At 28.8% G+C, this 23,126-nt stretch overlaps 1 protein-coding gene, 1 long non-coding RNA gene and 1 other non-coding gene across 3 annotated transcripts; 2 read left to right on the top strand and 1 right to left on the bottom strand.

The window, feature by feature from the left end:
• Positions 1-2,551: 2,551 nt before the first annotated feature.
• Positions 2,552-2,624, top strand: TRNAA-CGC (transfer RNA alanine (anticodon CGC)). The gene has a single exon. It is a non-coding gene; the product is annotated as a tRNA-Ala (tRNA).
• Positions 2,625-14,765: 12,141 nt separating this feature from the next.
• Positions 14,766-17,080, top strand: LOC114186724 (NEP1-interacting protein 1-like). The gene is made up of 5 exons (XM_028074714.2): positions 14,766-15,114; positions 15,215-15,366; positions 15,868-15,951; positions 16,043-16,222; positions 16,793-17,080. Exons 1-5 carry the CDS (start codon positions 14,964-14,966, stop codon positions 16,922-16,924), a joined length of 699 nt encoding a protein of 232 aa, XP_027930515.1. The 5' UTR covers positions 14,766-14,963; the 3' UTR covers positions 16,925-17,080.
• A 675-nt stretch (positions 17,081-17,755) lies between these two features.
• On the bottom strand, positions 17,756-19,637 carry LOC114186956 (uncharacterized). Its single transcript, XR_003605177.2, has 3 exons — positions 19,534-19,637; positions 19,363-19,433; positions 17,756-18,004 (listed from the first exon to the last, which is right to left on the bottom strand). It is a non-coding gene; the product is annotated as an uncharacterized LOC114186956 (long non-coding RNA).
• Positions 19,638-23,126: the final 3,489 nt, after the last annotated feature.

The raw sequence follows: 23,126 nt of genomic DNA, 5'->3' as shown, positions 1-23,126 counted from the left end.
TTTAAATGGGGACAGGGATATGGTGGGGATGGGTATTATGGCGAGTATGGGGATGGGAATGGGGCGGATATGTATATCCACATACTCATCCCCATACCCAATTGATAAAATTGGAGATTTTATATACCCATACCTATACCCATACCAAGTCAATACGGGAACTTCTCGTCAAAACCAAGATGGGTTCGAACAATACCTACGGGGATGAGTTTATTTTCCATCCCTAATGGGGAAGAAAAGTCTTGTAGTAATGCAAGAGGATAAGGTAGGTAGCTTTTATATCTTGAAAGTTTCCATTGTGACAAGATTTATTTTGTTTGTCTCTTCTGTTTATGTCTGGTAATTGGACTTAAACATCATCCTCGTCTATTTATGAATACATACCTCATGTCCTTATTTTAGACATTGAGTGGAGACACATTTATTAGAGAAAGATGTAGACATATTAAGACAAAGTGTTGTGAGGCTCAAGAAAGATGCTTTCATTGTAAATCTTATGTATAGATGTTGTTGGGATTGCATTGCAATATTCTATAAGTAGTTGAACTCTCTCGTGAGGTTGGATATAATCAATTCTAATTCTCTATAATTTTACTTCTTGGATATTTTCATTCAATCTGTTTTGTGAGTTATTTTGTGCTTATTCTTGGATACTAATCACTCGTCTTATTTAACTAGCTTGTGATTGAGTGAGAACTAGTTCCAAGTTGTGATCCAACTAATTCTCCTATTGCTTTTAGATGCTAGGAATAAATATAAGGTTTTAGGTGGTTATAGAGTCTCGATCCTAATGCAGGTGGTTCATTTAAGTAATCACTAAGGAATCATACTGAAGTTTGATGATTTTAGGCTTTAGGTGCCAGGAATAGACCTAGAGTCATTGAGGAATGGTTTGTGTAAGTACATAAACAAGATCATTAGTGGTGCCATGGAAAAAGGATGAGATGAAATCCATTCATAATCTCTACTCCGCTCAATCTATATAAACTATCAATATTTTCCAAATACAAAAACCCAAAAACAAACTACCAACATGCTTGCTAAATCCTTGTGGATATGATAACCCTCATTTGGCTGTACTACAAATGACTTGGTGCACTTGCCAATAGGTCACACAACTGAATAACTCTTTAAAAACTCTATAATGTGTGATGTTGGGGCTCAAGCCCTATGGATATAAAGTCTCAACCTAAGTTTAACCCCATCAAGTTTTTGGCACCGTTGTTAGGAATTTAATTCAAGTATTTAGTATTTCTAACCATTCGTTTTGTATATATGTAGATATCTAGTAAATATTGGGTCTGTATAGTTGTAAAGTTTCAATTTTGTACTTTTGTATAATCTTAGTTTTAACTTTTGGTTTGCTCTCACATATATATCTTCAATTTTTGTTTCGATCTCAAACATATCTCAAACAAAAGGTAAGTTCAAAAGATACATACATACATTCTTTTTTGGAATCTTTGTGTATTTTCTGCTATTGAAAGGAAAATTCTATAGAAAATTTGCTCTTAAGTTGAAATTTGTCAACTTTGACCTTTGATGCTTGTTTGACGCATGACTTTCTCCATGGTTATCCAATTAAGCTAATTCTTTTTTTATGTTTTTTATTCAATTATCTTTAGTTTGAATGTAAAAACATAATTTTTTGGAGGTTTGTAGAAGATGCATTTTAATTTCAAAAATACGAAACAAATTGTAAAGGACAACTTTGACCTTTGTTTCTTGTTTGATGCATAACTTTCACCACAATTATCCAATTTGGTTGATTCATTTTGCATTACATTCTTGATTCCATGATCTTTTATTTGAATGTAAGAACATATTTTCTGGATTTTCGTGGAAGGTGCAGTTTTGGAAAAACCAGACAGATTGTAGAAGTTTTGATTTATGATTTTAAATGTGTTTCAGATTTGTAACTTGTGAAATTAGGTGTTGTGATTTTTAGTACAATTTTGAACATTGAACTTAAAGGAAGTATTGAATGAAAGTTGAACAGAACCTTAATAACTTGTTGTAATCAACAAAGGTAAGAGCATATCAAATTCCAATTTTAGTGTTAAGCAAAAAAATTTCGGGGAACTTTGATTTTTTTTCCTGTTGTGTTATATTCTGCAAAAAGCTTGATCTTTAAACAATTTAGAAATGAAATGTAAAAACAAGGCTATGAAAGATAAAAAGACAATTCTTCTTCAACAAGTGAGATGACTGATCAAACAAATAAAGGAGATGACAAAATCATCATTTGAGGTTTTGGTGTGGGGCCTTATGCTTTAAGGATATTGTGCCATGCACTTAGAACCTAGGAATTTTTCTAGATTTGTCATTCCACCTGGAACATGGGGAGTACAAACTAAACCTGCATTTCTAACCTTATTCCTCACATTTATTTTTAGGAAATGATCATGAATAGCCTTGAGCTCATCTTGAAACAAGTTAAATGGAATAAAGTTATGAATCTTTGACCCTCGCTTAAAACACACAACTAGTTAGTACTGAAGTTGGCCAAACAAGTCAAGAACATAAATACAATTAGAAATATAAATTGTCAGGGGACATAGCTCATATGGTAGAGCGCTCGCTTCGCATGTGAGAGGTACGGGGTTCGATTCCCTGTGTTTCCAAGTTTTATAAATTTAAGTTATACAAGAAATATTTTATACATTATTTTTCCAATTTTAACTCTTCAATAAATAATATTTTTTAAAGTTAATTTAAAATTTATTTATGTTTTAAATTAAAACAATTATTAATAACAAACTAGTCATCAATTTTTCGGTATTGAAGCTGACTAAGTAGATAATGAACTAAAGCCATGACAGAGAGGATGCTGAAGTCTCTAAATTTAAAGATGATGAGTTCTTTAACTAGGTGGTTTGGTCTAGGAGCCAATTAGAAGATCATGATGCGGAGGAAGATTGAAACAAAAAAAAATAGTTCTTTTCAAATTTTTGCATTTAGTTTCAGTCTTTAATTTTTGTTTTTTCTTTGAATTATTGCATAAGTATAGGCATGGACATTTTGGACAGCTGATATCTTTTAGAATTGCATATAAAATCCTTCTAAACTTTTGGTTGGAATAAGAATTAGGAGAAAAACTGGAAAAATATTTTTGAACTTTAAAAGCCTCAAGGATATGTAAAATCAAGAAAGGTGGTAAGTCCTAATGCTTAAATGCTCAAGATGCATTGCAAATAGAATTCAAAATTTAACATAATGAGTAAATCCACCTAGTAGGAAGAGTGAACCAAACACTAAATGTGACATGATTGAGGCATTCGTGTTGAGTAATTTTATTGGTTTTGTGTTTAGTTTTGATTTCTATTAAGCATGAGAAGCATGGAAAGGATCAAGGTAAGTTTTTTGTTGAATATTTTTAGCTTAGAGCCAAACAAATAACCATCATAAATTGAATTGAACCTCAACTTTACATACATGCACCCTAAGCTTGAAAATGTGAGAATCCTACCTTTCTTACTGATGAGGGAGATAGAACAGTATGTGTGTGTTATCAAAACCAAAAAGGAAGTTGTTATGAATGAAACAAGAAGAAAGATCAAGGTGATATCAACAAAAATACAAAAAAAGAATGAAAAAAATATTAATGTAGTCCAAAGGGCTGAATGGAAAAGTTAATTCACCTGCAAGGGAGAGATGAACAAATGCCAAATAGGGTTGGAAAAGAAAGAAAGAAACCAATGCCATGTGCATACTGTTAAAACTCCTTTATTAGTGAGTTTTGATTGTCATGAAAAACCATATTTTCTTGACACCCTAGGCACATTACAACCCTTCAAAGACCTTAGTCATCCATGCTAATTGTGTGTACCTAGTTATTTGAAACAAAAATACAAAACTAAGTGGAAGCTTGCAAGGTTGCATAAAGTGAAACACTCAATTGGGGAGGAAAATCTGTTGCACTTAAATGAGAATTTTAATGAGAGATATTGTGTTAATTTAAAACTCTGTAATGATTTTGCATTTGTATCTTGATATTTTGAATGAACATCATTTAGTACTGTGAGCAATGCCTTGATATTTGATATGAGTTATTCGGCCAACTAATTTTGCTTCCTCAATGATTATGTATGCAATGAACCATTTTGTACCAACTGATTTTGTGATTTGTTTGAGAACAAACAAAGTTCTAAAGTGGAGGTGTAGTGATAAGTGGCCGAATTATGTGAATTGTAAGATAATTATAGCACTTATCTTGTTTTGAATTTGTTTAAACTTAGCTTAATCCAACCATATTTAGTTTATTTTGCCATTTTAAGCATTAACACAAAGTTAAAGTGGAAAAATAGAGAAATTGGATTAAAATCATTCAATGTTGGTCAAATTGTGACTAATGCAGCTGAGTTGCAGAATCGAGGCTCGAGCCATAAATCAAACCCATTGCAAAGGGAAATCTCAAGCACTAAACTTTAGGCTAAGCCATGAAGACTCCTTCCTTTCTCAGGAGCTAAAGCATGAAAGGATGAAACTTTGGCCATAAAAGGAAACCCTCTCAAGCACCAACTTGTGGTAGGATCTAGAATATAACTTTTACAGCTCGAGCCCAAAATGTGTAGTTTAAGCCCTAACTAAGGCGGTGTGGAAGGATTTGGAACAAAACTTACGCGGCTTAAGCGCCAAAGTTGGAGTTGAGCACCACCTTGGACAATTTATAAATACAGACCTCATGTCCTCATTTACACATTGATTGGAGACGTATTTAGTAGAGAAAGATGTAGACACAATAAGACAAAGTTTTGTGAGGCTCCAAAGAGATGCTTTCATTGCAATACTCTATTAGTATTTAAAATCTCTCGTGAGGTTGGATATAATCAATTATAATTCTTTGTACTTCTACTTGGATATTTATATATGATTTCATTCAATATGTTTTGTGAGTTAGTTTGCGCTTGTTCTTGGATTAACTGATCACTTGTCTTATTTCATTGGCTTGCGATTGAGTGAGAATTGGTTCCAAGTTGTGGTTCAACTAATTCTTCTTTTGCTTTTAGATGCTAGGAATAGATCTAAGGCTCAAGCTGGTTATAGAGTCTTGATCCTAATGTAGGTGATTCATTTAAGCAGTCACTGAGGAATCATACTGAAGTTTGATGATCTTAGACTCTAGGTGTTAGGAATGGACCTAGAGTTACATTTAAAGAGCAATCCCAAGACAATGAATGGTTTGCGTAAGTACATAAATAAGATCTTGAGTGGTGCCATGGAAAAGGATGAGATGAAATCCACTCATAGCCTATACTCAACTCAATTTATATAATATATATACTACAATCAATGTGTTTCAAGTACAAAAACTCAAAAACTAACTACCAATATGCTTGCTAAATCCATGTGGATACGATAACCCCCATTTGGTTGTACTATAAATGACTTGGTGCACTTGCCAATAGGTCACACAGCTGAATAACTATTTTAAAACATAATATTGTGTGATGTTGGAGATATTGGAGCTCAAGCCCTATGGATGTAAAATCTCAACCCAAGTTTACCTCCATCATCCATCTACACCAAACCAACAACTAATAAAACAATCAACAAAAAATGATTAGGTAGTGCCCAATGCCTGTGGCCTAATTTATCTAACTAAAGACCTCCAATTGACGATCTCAATTATCAAAGTAAAAAATAATGTCACAAACCAATTTTCAACATTTTAGTTCGATCCAACAATGAATGAAGCAAACATCCAAATTTTACTGAGGCTACTCGAAAATAGAAACAAGGTGACTCCTAGCACCCTACACTTCCCATCCAACAGCCTTGCACTTGCAACATGAGTAGGGATGTCAAAAAAATTCTTACCCACGGATATCCACGGATAAAACCCGCAATGGGTAGGAAATAAATATTAAAAATGGATACTTGTTATCCGCGAGTACGGGTATTTTTGATACCCGCATGTTAATGAGGCGGGTACGGGTATAATAGTATTCATACCTGTGGATACTCGTACCCGCTAAACTTTAATTCACAAAAGTACCTTCATATATATACATACATACATATATATATATATATATATATATATATATATATATATACACACACACACACACACATATATATATATATATATATATATATAATATTTTAGTAAAAAACATTTTGGCCTAAATTTTTCTAAGTTGCACTTCTTGTCTTCTGTCTTCATTATTCAAACTTCAAGTATTGGTACATTGTTTTCTTCCAAGTACACCCCTTGACATTATTCTCTTTCCTTTATTTGAAATTGTGCATATATATCAAATCCTATATAGATATTGACGTTTATGATAGGCTTGTTGTCAAATGATGGAATCAAAATAAGAATACTTGACACGTGACAATTGAGGTTTATTATTTGTTTATTTTTTTTATTTTTTAGGAATCAATTGGAGAAAATTGACTTTTTGATCAAAACACTAATTAAAGAATTTTCATTGTATTGAACGTCATTTTATATTTACTTTTATAATTATTTGGACTTGTATGAATTTGAATTTATTTTAACTTTATTTAAAATTTATGAAAGTCATGTATTTTATTTTATTTTATTTGAATTTATGATTAAATATTTATTTTTTAAATAATTTTGTAAATATCCGTGGATATCCACATATATGAAAAAAATAAGCAGGTACCCGCATAACGGATATGGATAAGGTTACGGAGTGGATATTTATCCAACAGGTAGGATACGAGAAAGCTATTATCCATACCCTACCCGTCCCGTTGACATCCTTAAACACGAGCATCCAACGCTACCCTACAGTGCCCAACGGTTTCATGGTAATGTCTCTACTATCACGATGACTCCAACGGTTGCTACCAAGCATCCAACGTTCCCGAGACAGTAAGCTCACTATTTCAGTAGCAAACATTGATTTCCTATCAAGGTCCACCAGTAACGTGAAAAAATAGAACTAAACAAAATGTATCTAAGATGTTATTAACCTATTTTCTCATTTTTCCTCTTACTTTTTTACCAAAAATGGCTTCCAACACTCAGAAATATTCACTTAAAAATTTTATTACCAAAATAATGAATTTATCCGATTAAAAGCTAAATTTATCGTTTTATTTACCATTAAAAAGAGAACACAATAGTTTTCTCATACTTTAAACAAAATCATCTCACTCACCATACAACAACTCAAAATTTTCCCCTAACTCCAATTTCAATATTCATTCATAATCAACACATAACTTATTCCAATTCTTGTTTATACATATACAGGACCCTTTATTGTATCAGAATTTCAAGCCTATAATTAGTTATTCCAATGTTATACCACAGGTAGCTCATTTACAACCACAAAGCATTTCCAACATTTGAAAAAAAAAATTGTTTACTTCATATTATCAAACCTTTGAACATTATAAAAAGTCCTCTAATTCTAAAAACTGTTATACTTCAAAATTATGGTAACATATTAAAATTCATACAAATTGCTTGATTCGAAAACTTCCCACTAATTATACCATGGATTCTCAAAATAATTATTATTTAATACATCCCACGTATCTCAAATAAAATTAATAATCCAATCAAACCAAGCATTCTTCCCATGCAAAACATCAATCCAAACCAAGCTTCTAATTCTAAATTCAGATGATTCGAAATGTTTGATACAAAATTTGAAAACCTTCTTCCTCCGTGAGAACATAGAGGTAGATTGCTTTGTAAGGAAAATAACTCCAACACCTAATTTTCAACACGAGAGCATAAATCTTTAAAACTTCAACCTCTATACAATCAATATTTCTACTTGTTTAGATCACCCAAAAGTTTTGATTCTTTAATTCACTTATACACATGGAGAAGAAACATCCACATGGGAAGAAAAAGGGAAAAGAGAAAAACCAATTGTATTGAATACAAAATTTATTTAAATAAGGGTTAAATATATTTTTTGTCCTTTAAATTTTAGTGAAAATTGGAATTAATTCATCTTGAAAATCTTGAACCAATTTAGTCCATCAACTCTGTAAATGTATGAATTTAGTCATTTTAACCAAATATTATTAAGTTTATTTGACATTTCAAATACATTTCATTATAATATTTTGGTTTGTTTTCACCATTTGACACATGTTCACTTCACTTCAATGTTAGCTTGAGAAACAAGTTTGAAACGTCAAATAAACTTAAAAATTTTGGTTTAAAAGACTAACTCCACATATTTCTAAAAATAAAGGACTAAATTGGTTCAAAGTTTTCAAAAAGCATTAATTCCAATTTTCACTAAGAACGGAAGATCAAAAACATATTTAATCATTTAAATAAAAAGAAATTATTGGTTTATCTTGATTTACTCATCAATATCCACTCAATGGTGAAACTTGCTTAAAAAAATACCAGTCTCAAATATTAAAAGAAATTACAAATGATTTATAAATTCGAAAATAAAATTTCATAATAGATAAATAATAAACTATTTTAAGTTTATTCATAGTTCCTTTTTTAAATATAGTATTTTCATTTTCATTTAATTCAAAACTTGTACTTCGTAATCAAGTGATATATATAATTAGTGTTGCTCGTCCAATCATATTTTTTTTATCTACAATATTTTAACATGAAATTTTACTAAAACAGAGCAATTTTAACACCATCAAGACGAATTATTTTTTCTCAAGTATTCGTATATTTCTTAGATAATTATTTACATAAAAACAAAATTGAAGTATTGTTATTTTATTTCTCCTATTAGAAACCAAACACAGTCATATTTTCGAAATCTCTCTTAAGATATTTTCCTTCTTCATGTGTTCATAGTTGGCACCAATGTTATTATAAAGGCGACATTGAAGCTGTCAGATAGTAACACTTTGTTACAGAAAACGTACAAAAAAGACATTACCAGTCTTCAGGTGCTTTCTCTCAAATCACATTTCTCATACTATTCAATTTCATTCTCATATATATGTAATGTCTCACTGTGCAATCAATGATAAAAGTTTTTGTTGTTTTTTAAGCTATGATTCACTCTCACATTTAAGTTTTGTTTTTCCCATACTGACCCAGATATACTTTATTATTTTCAGGGTAATGCATGATCCATAATGATGGAAGTTATTGGGGTTGAAGCAGAAGGAGATCCATGGAAGACACTGAGAAGGAACTGAAGTGCAACAGAAATGAAAGGAGATCCATGAAGTGCTCTCGGTAATGGAGGTTTTGATGAAGATGAAGTAGAGAATTGGTATTATGATATGGAAGGTGGCTAGAGGAGATGAAGGAGAAAATTAGCCAGGTGAACTCTCAATAAGCGTAGAAGAAGTAGAGTGTTCTCAACAACTATGCTTCTACAATGCAAATTCAAGAGTAACCCTTACATATGCATAAGAAGCTATCATTTATAGTAGATTAGCTTTCTTAATGCAATTCAAATTAAGCACAAATGAAACATAGATGTAGTTTGAAGAGCAATCTGAATTTGGAGCCGTGTGATGTAGGAAATGATGTATGATGGCGCCAAGTGGCATTGTCACATGCTCCTTGCCATCATCACACTCTCTTGGCCTTGGTCATGCTTAGCTTGCTTGTCTCCACATGTAGCAAATGTCAAGGATTCTTGACCAAGAGGGAAATTGGGCTCGCCCAATTGATGCACCATGTAATCACAAGTGTTCTAACTTATTTATTGAAAGCAAAGCCTAAATAATGATCCAATTTAAATCTAGACTAGATCTTTCATACATCAACTCATATTTTGGAGATTTCTTTGACCTATGTGAATAAAAGGAAAAGTTCATGATTGACTTATTATCTTGTGAGAGACACATGTGGATCTTCTTCATCATGTTCCTAGTGATTGGACTTCGGAGTGGGCTTGAACTTGTTGATGAATTTGGGCTTATGCTTATTGGGATCACATCACATAACATTTTAGTTTTCAGGGTAAAATTTGTTTTGATTTTTGGGTAAAATTTGTTTTATGCACGGTAATGTTTCAAATATGTTAGAAGGTTAAATATGTAATTTTCTTTAACTGTTATAATTTTTTTCATAAATTAAATTACAAACTATTTATATGAAAAATAATGGAAAACATTATTCTTAAATAAATGATATATGAAGTGTTTTCAATAAGACTAGTGATGAATTTTTGAAGGATTGTTGGGGCCTTTGACCAGTACTCTTCTTCTCTACACTCCTAAATTTTTTGCACATTTTCTCGCAGAATATGTTCCGAAGATATCCCATTGCACAGGCAAACAAATTTTCACGGTGAATTATAATATAAATTCTGCATGTTATTTTACTACAAGAAATCTTTTTATTAATAATTAATTTTAATAACAAAAAATTATTAATTATTATAATAACTAATTTATATATCAATTTATAAAATAAAAAATTATTAATTACTAAAATATTATTATTATGAATAAAAATTATAGTTAATCATTAATTAATTAGAAACTAATTTATAAACTAATTAATTAATTTTTTTTGTAAAAAAATCTTTCGTAACTAATATTTAGTGTTTAATTTTTTTTGGTAGTTAAAATCTTGGTAACTAAATTTTATAAACAAATTTAGATACCAATTATAATCTTTTATTTATAATAGCATTATTATTTTAGTAACTAATAATATTTTATTTTGTGAATTAATATATAAATTGATCACAATTTTTTATTATTAAAATTAGTCATGAGAAATTTTCTTGTAATATTTATTGAATATAATCTTCTACGTTACTTTCATAAAATATAAAAATAAAATATTTTATAATTTAATTTATGGATAATATAATTTTTAATAACAGTTTAAAGAATATATATATATATATATATATATATATATATATATATATATATATATATTTAACCTTATATTAAATATAGATAAAATATATTGGATATATTAACTATGATTCTTTACTCTATATTTAAATTTCTCAAAAAATATATATTAGTTTATTTTCTAAATTTAAACACATATTTTAAGTATAGTTAATGACTAACAAAAAGTTGACGGATTTTAGTCATTTATTTTGTTATATGCATAATTGATGCTACGATAAGTTAATATATTATAAGAAAATTTATATATAATAACTAATTTTTAATGATAAAAAATATATTTAAAGATTAATATTTTAATTAAAAATTATTTATTACAAAATATTAATAACTAATATTAATAATCGATTAAAATATTAATTTATAATAAAAATTATTTTAGTTACCAATAATTAAAATATTTTATTAATAATATAAATAATTTTAGTTACTATTCAAATTAAACACTATATAATAATTAATTATTATTAATTACTAAAACTTTTTATTATTTAATAATTTTGTAGTAATAATATATCTTTTACAATTTCAATTTTAAGTGTCTTTTCTTTATTTCATTTCAATTTCAATGTCTTCTTATTTAAAGCTGTTTCTTCTTCACCTACTTTATTGACTTTTATCCATTCATTTTAAGATACTGTGCATAGAATTTGCTTTACTTTATTTCAAAGCACGTTGAAACCAATAAATGTCTTTGGATTGAACGCGTACATTTCATAATTTAAAATATATATATATATATATATATATATATATATATATATATATATATATATATATATATATATATATATATATATATATATATATATAAAAACACAAACTACAAAAGTAATATGTTACATATTGGGGTTTCCACATATAGATTGCTTAACCATAGATGAAAAATAAATATGATTCCACTTTTCTTTATTTAATAAATTTTTTTATTTCAAATTTGTAATTAATGAGAAAATTTCATAACCAATATCGTAAGCAAGATAAATAATGCAACCCTAACGATATCTTCAAAACACATCATAACTAATGCAAGTTGTAACGTTTTCATTGATAATATAAATTGGTGGCAGAATCAATGTAAAATATCGAAAATAACTAGTATAGAATATGTCATATATACACTATGTAAGTTTCTTCTTGCTCAAGTTAAACAATTTTTAATTACATTTTGACCTTTCTAGTTTAATTTATAAGTAATTTTATTCTTCATGTGTTTATAATTGAGTTAATCCATTCTCTCAATTTTTAAATTAAATATTTTCTCCTAAACCTTCAAATTCACATTTTGTATTTCAAAATTTTATCCTCTGAATCAATTCAATTATTTTCAATATCCAAAAGCATATAATCCCAAATTACATATTTAATCCCAAATGTATAATAAAGAAAATGAATTCTCAAATGTATCATAAAACATCTAATTTACAAAAATTTTGTCCGTTGTTCACAAAATATTAGTTACGAAATTAAATTCGTAGATAAATATGATAGAAATTATTTGAAACTTCACAATTAATTAGGCAGTGGAAATAAAGTTTCTTATATTACAACGAAGGACAAAAAAAAAACATATCAATTAGAAAAAGTAAATTAACCGGTTCTAACAATGGATCAATTTTGTAAAGATCTAAAAAATAGTTTAAGAATAGATATAATTTTATAAACGATACTTAAATATTTTATATTAAAAAATTAAGATTAAAATACTCTTTTAGTCCTCTCATTCTTATAGAAAATTCAATTAGATTCCTAATTTTTATTTGGTTTAATTTAATACTCTAATTTTATAAAATGATTCAATTTGGTATTTTAGTTAGATTGACGTTAAATTTTCGTTAAAATTAATATATCAAATCACTTCACTTAAAAAATCTAAATATTCAAAATAGTTTTATTTTATAGGTGAAGTGATTTGATACATAAATTGTAAAGAAAATTTAATGTCAATATAATGAAAAGGGCCTAATGAATCATTTCAAAGAATTAGATAACTAAATCGAATCAAATCAAAATGAGGGATCTAATTGATTTTTTCATGAAAATTATAGGAACAAAATAGGATTTTAACCAAAAATTAAATTATATATAGAATTTTATTAAAATGGGTTTTATTTTATAAAAAACTTTCATCGTTTTAAACCTTCTCTACCATTTCTTTAGGACTATGACTACATATTTCATTTTTTTGAATATCTAAGTCTACCTTATAACTCTTAGTGTAGAGGACAACATAACCAACCGATCTTAATTGTGAAAAAAGTAAGTTCATTTTATGTTCTTTTTTTAGTCAATCTTTGTCTTATTGCATGTGACCTTTATGGGTTTGCATGTGACCTTAGGTCACTTTATATGAATATTTACTCTTTTGTGGTCATGAGAGTGTGCTCATATAATTAATTTGAACTTTTTCTATCTAGTGAAAGCTACATGTGAGGATTGACTGGTGTGAAGCTTTTGTGAGTGGTAACTATGCTTTTAAAGGTAAAAGAAGTTATACATTATAATTTACTCTTTTGAATCTGAGTGGTGTGTTGAAGTATTATTAAATTGATAGTATAATTAATGATTATATTGGTCTCTTCTGATGTATTGAATTGTTGATAGATATTGTGCATGTTAAAAACTATATTATGTTGTTTAACTTGGTTTCTAATATAGTAATGACAGATTGAGAAATGGTACCATCTGAGACAGTCTTTAAATAAAAGTTGAATTTTGTACCATGAATGATAACCAAATTAGTCTTGATAGTACAAGTAACTTGACATGCCAGATTTCACATTTGTTTATTATGCAGACTAGTTGAGCGAGTGATCCACTAGTTGAACGAGAGTAGATTTATAAAAGTCAGCAAGGTAGGGGAGGTCTCACTAGTTAGGCGAGTGATTCGCTCGCTAAGTGAGAATATATTTTATGAAAGCCAAAGAGGCATGGGAGGTCCCACTTGTTGGACGAGTTTGTCAAAAATGCTTTAGTGGTATGATTTCATTGGGCAAGTCATACTACTCACTGAGTGAGCTTTCGAATAGGAGGGTCTCGTTAGGCGAAAATAATTATTTTCTTAAGTCTTGTAAATTTTTTGTGTTTTAGTTGATATTTATCTGTCATTTGAATTACCTAACAAGATGTTGATTGTTGGTGTAGAGTATAGTATTAGAAATTGTCTCTATTTTGTTCAAATGGTAAAACTATTGGTCATGATTTATCAAATTGTTGAAAAATTACAACAAGATGTTAAAGCTAATTATGGTAGCGAGGAAAGAGTTGGTGCAAAAATACAACAACATTATCATCTTAAGGGTGACAGTATTGCTTCTCAAGATTTGGTTCATGTGACTTCGTCTATCTTGGTGGTGCAACCAATGATAGAGTTTGTAGTGCAACATGTGGTGGAGTTTGTGGTTGAATCTATTGTACAACCACCATTGCAGCTTGATATTCGGTCTGTGGTCAAGTCTATGGTAGAGCCTATAGTGAGCCAGTGGTGCGATTATCAGTGTAACTTGAAATTCAATTTGTGGTGCAGCAACATGTAAATTTTGGTGCATAACAACTACCTTTTGTTGAACTTCAATAACAAACATGATTTTAAGCTATTTTATGTGATTTTAAGTAAACAAGTTCACTAAAATTGTATTTAAAAGGTAAAAAAATCAATCTTCTATGAAAGAAAAATTTAAAGTTAAACTAAAAACCATTAACACCTATAAAATCCACATTCTAAAAGTTTAGTTTAATATGTTCAATTTTGAAGCATATGATAATGGAATCTATATATAATATTTTTCAAAACATAAATTATTGAATTGAAACTCTAAATGGTTGGACTAACATTCTCAGTCCATTTACTGAGGGGCATGTGGGACTTTGAAAAGAAAGACTAAACTTATATCAGTTTGCAGTTCTCCCTGCACTCACCTTTCTCTTTTTTCCAAAACATGTGCCTCTTCCATCAATGTAATCACCACTTTGCTGTTAGATACTATACATAGTCCTCAGATTCTGGCACCAGATATGCACTTTTGGAAAAAACCTCTTTAACGTGCTTTTCCTCACTCTTTAAATGCCACCATAGCTTCACCACTCTTGAACTCAAAAAATCTTGCATTTTGTTCATCTTCTCAGTTTCAAATTTTCTCACCCTTTTGAACATGTTTTCTGGAATGATGCAAGCAACAACAAGGTGTAAGGAGCTTCTTTCCATGTGGCTTTTGGCTGCCAGTGCCAATTATGCACTTCGTCGATTCATGAAAGTCATAGAGAGAGTTGTTTTTGCTGAATTTACTTGCATTGTGGCATTAGGTAATGTCTTAAAATGCTAACTTTCTCTCATCAAAATGTATTTGCAACATTTACCAAAACATTCTATGATATTGTAAGCAATGTTTGATAATTTGCACAGGAGGGTCCATAATGGGGATAATTGCAGGAGCCATCAGTGGCCACACCACAGAAGCTGGTTTTGTTGATGGTGCTTGCAAAGGAGCTGTGACAGGGGCAATTGCTGCACTACAATTGCTAAATAATGCTGCAGCTGCTGAGCCTCTGTCTAAGGTAATATTTCAAGTTTCATGGTTTTTGGCATTAGATACATTCACATAATCATAGTATTTCACCAATGCTAATGATACAATTACTTATTTTGATCAAAAATGTGTTCTTGTGTTTTTTTTTTATTAAACATGAAACATTTTAGCATGAAAATGTAGTTGAAATAAAGTGAAAGTCATGATGCTGAGGCAATAATTTATGAAACAGGGAATGGAGACAGGTAAAGTTTTTCTCAACAATTTCTAAAAATAGCATCTTACAATAAAATCATATATATATATATATATATATATATATATATATATATATATATATATAATTCAAGTATTAAGTCTAATTCTCATAACATCATATAAAGATGAAGATCCATAAATCTATTGTCAAGGTTTTTGAATTAGTGGTAGTGCTAATTTCTTATGTGTAAGTTGAACTCATATCTCGTTGTTGTATCTCTGTTTTGATTCTCTCGAGATCTGAACTTTTAAATTTGATTTTGATTTGCAGTTTGCCCTATTGAGGAGTTTGCTAAATGGAAAGGTATTTATGGAATGGATATGTCCAGTAGTTGCAAAAGTGTATCAATGTCATGTAAGAATAAGAATACAGAACAAATATAATTTGAAAACAGTAGTCCCTAGGGATTTTTAAATAATTTTTTTTATGAAATCAATACTTGCAGATGAATGCACATGGAACAAGTTACAGAGAAGAATCATCAGATATAAACAATGGCGTTGTGAGGGGAATCACAGTCAAAGAAATGACTTGGAATATCATCCGAGAGCTTCCTGTTCAACAATTCAATTCCAGTGAAATGTTGAATCTTTACAATGAATCATGCTGCTCAATTTGCTTCCAAGTAAGAAAATGTTTCTGAGTCTGAAAATTCATGAGTTTTGAAAAACCAGAAACAGTTCAATTTTATAAGATGTTCATAAACTCTGGATATAATAAACACATCTATACAGTAAAGTATATTTGGATTCAAATATAAACAAGATGTGATATAAATTTTAAATATAATTTAGAACTAAATATGATATTGGTCTCTTAATTAAATCTTTAGTTTAATTTAGTTCTCTTAAATTTTAGATAGGGTGAATTTAGTTCTTTTAATCAAATTTTGTTAAGTTGATTTGAAATTTCAAAGACATTTCACGATAGTATTTGATTTAATATTATAATAAAAATGTGTCAAATAATATAAACAGCTCAAATATTATCATAAAATACATTTAAAATCTCAAATAAAATTAAACAAATTAGGTTAAAAGAATTAAATTAACAAATTTTTAAAGATTGAAGAAGTAGAGAAAATGCATTGATCTAAAATTTTGAGAACCAATTAATTTAAATTTTTACAAAATTAAGAGATAAAATATATTTAATCCTATAATTTAAACAAATTTAAATGAGTTATATTGTGCAGGATTTTGAGGATGAAGAATTTGTGAAGACACTTCCAAACTGTGGCCACTTTTTTCACTTGGTGTGCATAGACAAATGGCTAGTTAAACAAGGATCATGTCCCATCTGTAGAATTTATGTTCCACAATTATGAATTTGCAGCTGAATTATAGTTGGAGAATCTCTTTATAATTTCAAAGAAAAAAAAATAAGCATATATTTTAGTGTTTTTTTTTTTCTATTTAATAATCCATTGTCGTAGGCTTTAATTGTAGGGTGAAAGTAATTTAAATTTATTTATATTTGAGTTTCAATTTTTCTTATGCTGTCAAATTTTTAATTGACTGATAATATATACAATTTACTATGCATATTATTAAAAAATCAGATTCAGTATTTTAAAAAATTAATATACGCACCAAAAGGAGGAAGAGATAAATCTTAGCCCAAGATAAACAAATTAATTGATAATTGAATGGTTCAATATATTAATTAAAGCAATTTAGAAAATGATATTAAATAATTACAAAATATAATGTTGTAATATTCAAAATCTCAAGATATAAAATCATAGGAGCTCATTCTCATCTATAATTTAGTTTTGCAAAAGTAAATTAAATTCATATTCATTTTTTTAATGCATAATTTTATAATTTAAAAATGTTTAAAATTAAAAAATTATAAAAGAATTAAGTTTTTATTTAATAATTTGATAATTTTTTACATTTATATCTTTTGTAATTTTTAATTTTATAATTTTATAATTTTATATTTCATAATTTCATAATTCAATATTTTATATTTTATACTTTATAACTTTTATAAATTTATATTTTATAACTTTATATTGTTACAATTTTTTTAGTTTTAATAGATTTTAAAATAATTTTTATTAAATACAGTACATTTATCCTCGTGATCATAATTTCGTATATCAAAATATTATTATGTGACATGTAACGTCCCATTTAATTATTAAGCGAAATCAAAGGAAAACGTCACACAATAATAGTACTGTAGTGTAGCATTGGGGTCCTTAACACAATCCCTACAGAACTAGGCACACCACGATGCCGACGGAAACCATATACAAGTCTAACAAAGAGAATATAGTAGAAATGCATAAAGCGATACATGGGCCATAGCCCTAAAGAAATCATGAAGAAAAACTCCAGCCCAGATGGCTAAGCAGCGGAATCACCATTCCCTTGTTGACCACGAGAACTTCGCCCATCTGCTCCCATCAATCAAATTGATGATCATCGCAAGAAAGAACAGCCACATACAATACAACCATGCAACAAAACGGGTAAGCTAGAGCCAACAACATATTCATCATACAGTCAAATATATTTTCATCATCCCACATCCATATAACAACCAAGCATGTTATGACTCTTCATTCAATACACTACGACTCGACTCGACTCATCCGGATACGTATAACTTGGTCGGATTCAGCGGATGCCCGCACTTGTGGTGGATACCTCTGCTCATCCCCGAGTTGCTCACTCACGAGCTATGTGTTACAAGTGTTACGATGGATCAATTTTCCCTCACCACAAGGTTAGCCCTTAAAGAATTTCAGGCCTCATGCTACTCTCACCACAGGAGTCAGTCCGCTCTAAGTGAGACTAACTAACTCCTTAGAGTGTCAGGATGCAACCTTAACTTGAATCCTTACCTAGTTATACAGATGGGGCACCACCATGGACACCCACTACCAGGGGCCATGGAATTACGTCCCGACCACTGAAGCGCGACCCTGAAAGTCTCACCTAGAGACCCCCAAGGAATTATGCACTGACACAGATAAAATACGATCATACAATCAAATAATACTCACCATGTAAGGATACCCTCATTACATCAACCTTTAAAGTCGTTACCTTTCAATTTCCAGATCCAACTCATTCCAACTTATCATAGTCCATCCATGCTCATAGGACTTCAATTCATCACATTTTCATGCCACTTTAACAATAACCCACTCATTTAGTTCACATGCCAACTTTCATACCAAACCCATCATTTGTAATTCATGAATCATGCCACGTATACCTCATGCTCCATTATATACATATCACTCATCATACATTCATACTCAACCAAAACAGATCATTCAGGAACAAACAAACATCTAATCACAGCATTATCTCGCTCAGCACCTCGCTCAGGCTGAGGGGTCTCGCTCAGGCAAGTCCCCCCTTCCGCCTAGGCGAGGGCACAAAACATGAATAGGGACAATGCGGGATCTCGCTTAGGCGAGACCCCTCTCGCCTGGGCGAGTTGTCTGCTCGCTCAAAATTAAAGAGTTGGCCGCCTGGGCGACCTTGGGCGAAAAAAAGGCTTGGGTGAGCCTCCGCCAGACTCGCTTAGGCGAGTACGACTCGCCTGAGCGAGATTACCATGTCTCGCCCTGGATTCACCTGCAACAGATACCATTTTTCCAAACCCTTCCATCATGCAAGATATCCCACGCACCACGAATAGCCATTTATCCATACAAACATCCAGTAGGCTCAAACAGATCAAAGGCAACCCAAAAACAGATTAAGGACAACTCAAACTCGAAACCCTAACTTCCCGTACCTGGAGGAAGGGTTAACGGAAGCCTTGGCGGCACGATAGCTAGCACTGCTGTCCTGGGAACGGCTAAAGAGCTGGAAAACAGCGGAGAAACAAAACCAAGGGGGATTAATACGAAGTCCTAACTGGAACAATGCCAAGGAAAAAATCATACAAGTTAGAAGGGGCACTTACACGGAGTAGGAACTGAGTTTGAGCTAGTTCGAAGTGGACCTTAGGGCAAACCCTAGCAGAGCATTCTGTGAGGGGGAAGGGAGAGTGACGGCTGCTGAACCTTCTGCAAGAGTGCAAAGTGAGGGTTAGGACAACCTGAAAGGGTTTTATCAATTGGGCCAGCCCTAGGCCCAAACACAAGAGGGCAGCCCTAAACTTTAGGGCAGAAATGGCCAGCCAAACTTTAATGGGCCTTACATGACATATTAAAATAATATAAAAAGATAATATATCTATCACAACACATAGTTTACAGAAAAATATAATTATCAAAATTTGAATAAAAACTAAATTGAGAATTCACTCGTTTATGAGAAAAATATAATTATCAAAATTTGAATAAAAACTAAATTGATAATTCACACGTTTATGAGAGACTTTAAAAATGTATAATAAAATATCATGTATAAATTTTCAACATTCTACTTAAATTTGAATTATAACACTCAAATCCCTTACATTCATATTCAAGGACAAGAATTATCCGATGAAATAGGATGAAATGAAAATGGAATATCCCAAGCATAGCTAAATTCAACAGCACCATCTAATATAGGGTTTCCACCATTAACAAGACAATCACTGTCAGAAACTTCCAAAATTGAAGAGTCTATTGGTTTAATGGATTGAAATCCTCTGCAATCAAGTTTGAGTTTTGATTGAGCACAAGAACACCAATTTGTAATACTCACTTTTAAGTTCCTGCTTTCCCTCCACTGTAACTCCAGTTATTGTTTGGGTTACATGAATATCCTCCAAAGAACATTTGCTATAACCTAATAACATACCATGCAATAAAGAAATTATGAAAATTAATAATTATAAAAAAATTTATGTTAAAAACAATATTGAGATAAATAATCACCTTGAGAAACGAAGAGAAAGAAGAGAACTGTGGTGAAAAGATTGATAGTTGAGGTGGCCATTTGTTTATGACACACAAATGTAATGTTTAATTGTTGATTTGTTTAGGTAAAAAGGAAAACATTGCATGTTGTGTTATTTATAGATCAATTTCAGTTCTATTTTTGGACTGTTCAAAACTTATTAATTAATTATATTCTATTTCTGTCAATCTTCAATAATACGTAACAAGAAGCTAAAACCATTTATTATTACATGAGTTTGATAAGCATAATCATTGCAATTCTATTTTGAATATTTAATTATTTAAATAAATAATTTTCTATTAAATCATTATCACTCTTAATTGATATCTCTTACATTAATTAAAGAAATAAAAACGTAATTGTTAAATAAAATATAATAAAGTGTATTAAAAATTAAAAATGTCTAAAATCCATAATTTATATCTATAATCTATAATGACAATCACCAGGTTTATAAATAATTTAATCATGATAAAATATTTGAATAAAATTATATATCATAGAACGGAGTATTCTTTTTTAAGCACATTACAATTTTTTTTTCTTTTAAACAATGGAACGCATAAATATTCAGACCACAAGTTTTTTGCATCTTTTTTCTAAAACTATCCTTTATTAAAATACATTTGTAATGATAACGTGAACTCTAAAATAATTATGTGCTCTTTGGTAACAAAAAAAAAATCAACACTACTTTTACCAATAGAGCACCAAAAAAAGATATTAAAAGAGTTGAATTGATTCAAAAGTTTTCTTGTAGAAAAACTACCAATTTTAAAAAAATATTTTTTTAATTATTATAAAAAAAAGATAGATAGTCTTTTAAGTCTAAAATAAAAAAAATAAAAAGATATATAAAGGACAAAAATAATGAACAAACTTTTATAATGATTTGATTATCTCTAAATCTACATTAGTTAAATCAAATCTTAGATGAATTATTTTAGTATTCTTGAAAAGCAACATAATTACATGCATTTTATCATAAAACACTAAAGCATATGAAGTTTATGACAAAACCTAACAAGTTTAGAATTTTACTACACCAACATGTCAATTTTACTTTGGAAAATGAGTTAAAAGTCATCATTTTGAAGTAGTTCAAAAGATATTTTACGAGAGGCTCCTGAATAATTCTTAAAACCTTTATCCGAAAACTGTATAATTTCTATAATGTCTATATTTCAATTTCACAATCTTCTTTACGTTATTGATTTATTATTATTTATTATAATTGATTATATTATTCTTATACTGATCTGAACTTTATTAGACAAAATTCATTGATGCGGAGTTTTTGTAGTATCTTTTCTTAGAAGAACTTAATAAATCTAACTAAATTAAACTGTTATATATATTTATTCAATACACGATATTATTTTAATAAATCTAAATTTTATTTATTTAATTTTAATTTTTTTTCTTTTTAATAATTCACTGTCATGTGTTAAAAAATAAATATAAATAATTATGTAATTAATTTTAGGGAGAAAGTAATTTAAATTTATTTACATTTGAGTTTTAAATTTTCTTTGTTGTCACATTTTTAATAATTTTTAATTGACTGATAATATATACAAATTTACACTGTATTTATACTTATAGAGGACATTTTTTATTTTGGTGTACACATTTATTTTCTAACTTTATCCTCTGATAAATGTTTTATTTTTAAATTAAAATACTAATTTTACCAATTTTACTTTTAAGTGACTGTTTCTTTAAATTTAACAATTTTTTTATTTTTTTATTTTTAAAATTTAACTATTTTATTACAGAATAAATAAAAATTATTTATAATAAAATTACACAAATTATTTTGATTTTATAATTATTAGAATAATAATAATAATTTTATTATTATTATTATTATTATATATATATATATTATCTATAATTTATAACAATATATAAAATAATATATAAAATATAAAGAGGATATCTCCTTTTGTGATATTCCAATTTTATCCTTAATTGTTATTTTTAAAATTAATTATTTTATAAATAATGTATTCTTAACTATTATTTTAAAAAAAGTTTTCGTCTTAAACCGTTTTTTTCAAAATGTTTTATATATCGCGTCTGTATATATATAAAGATGATTTTTCATTTTGATATTAATATATTTTTTTTTTAATTTTATCTTTTAAATAAATATTTTTCTTTCAAATTAAAATAATTATTTTATAAATTTTATATAATTTTATATTTTAAGTGATTGTTTTTTTATCGATGAAAAAGAAAACTGTTCCAATTTACCTTTTAAATAAATGTTTTCTTTTTAAATTAAAATAATTATTTTATCAATTTTACTTTTTAAATGAGTGTTTCTTTAAATTTAACTATTCTTTTTTTATGGATAAAATAAAGCTATTGTTTTTATTTGACCGTTTTCTTTAAACTTGACCATTTTATTACAAAATAAATAAATTATGTGTAAACTATTTTGAATTTGTGATTATAATAACAATAATAATTTTATTATTTTTATTAACATAAAAAATATAAACACACTTGGATATGTCTTCAATAGTATTATTAAAAAAGAATATCAGTATTTAAAAAAAAAATCTATTAGCCTAAAAACAAATTCACTGCTAATTTAATCTTTCAATATTTTAATTAAAGAAATTTTAAAATGATATTAAATAATTAAAACTATAA

The sequence above is a fragment of the Vigna unguiculata genome, chromosome 6, assembly GCF_037176805.1.
Source record: "Vigna unguiculata cultivar grain cowpea cultivar isolate G323 ecotype 2 chromosome 6, ASM3717680v1, whole genome shotgun sequence".
NCBI lineage: Eukaryota > Viridiplantae > Streptophyta > Magnoliopsida > Fabales > Fabaceae > Vigna > Vigna unguiculata.
This window is presented reverse-complemented; position numbering and strand designations above follow the sequence as displayed.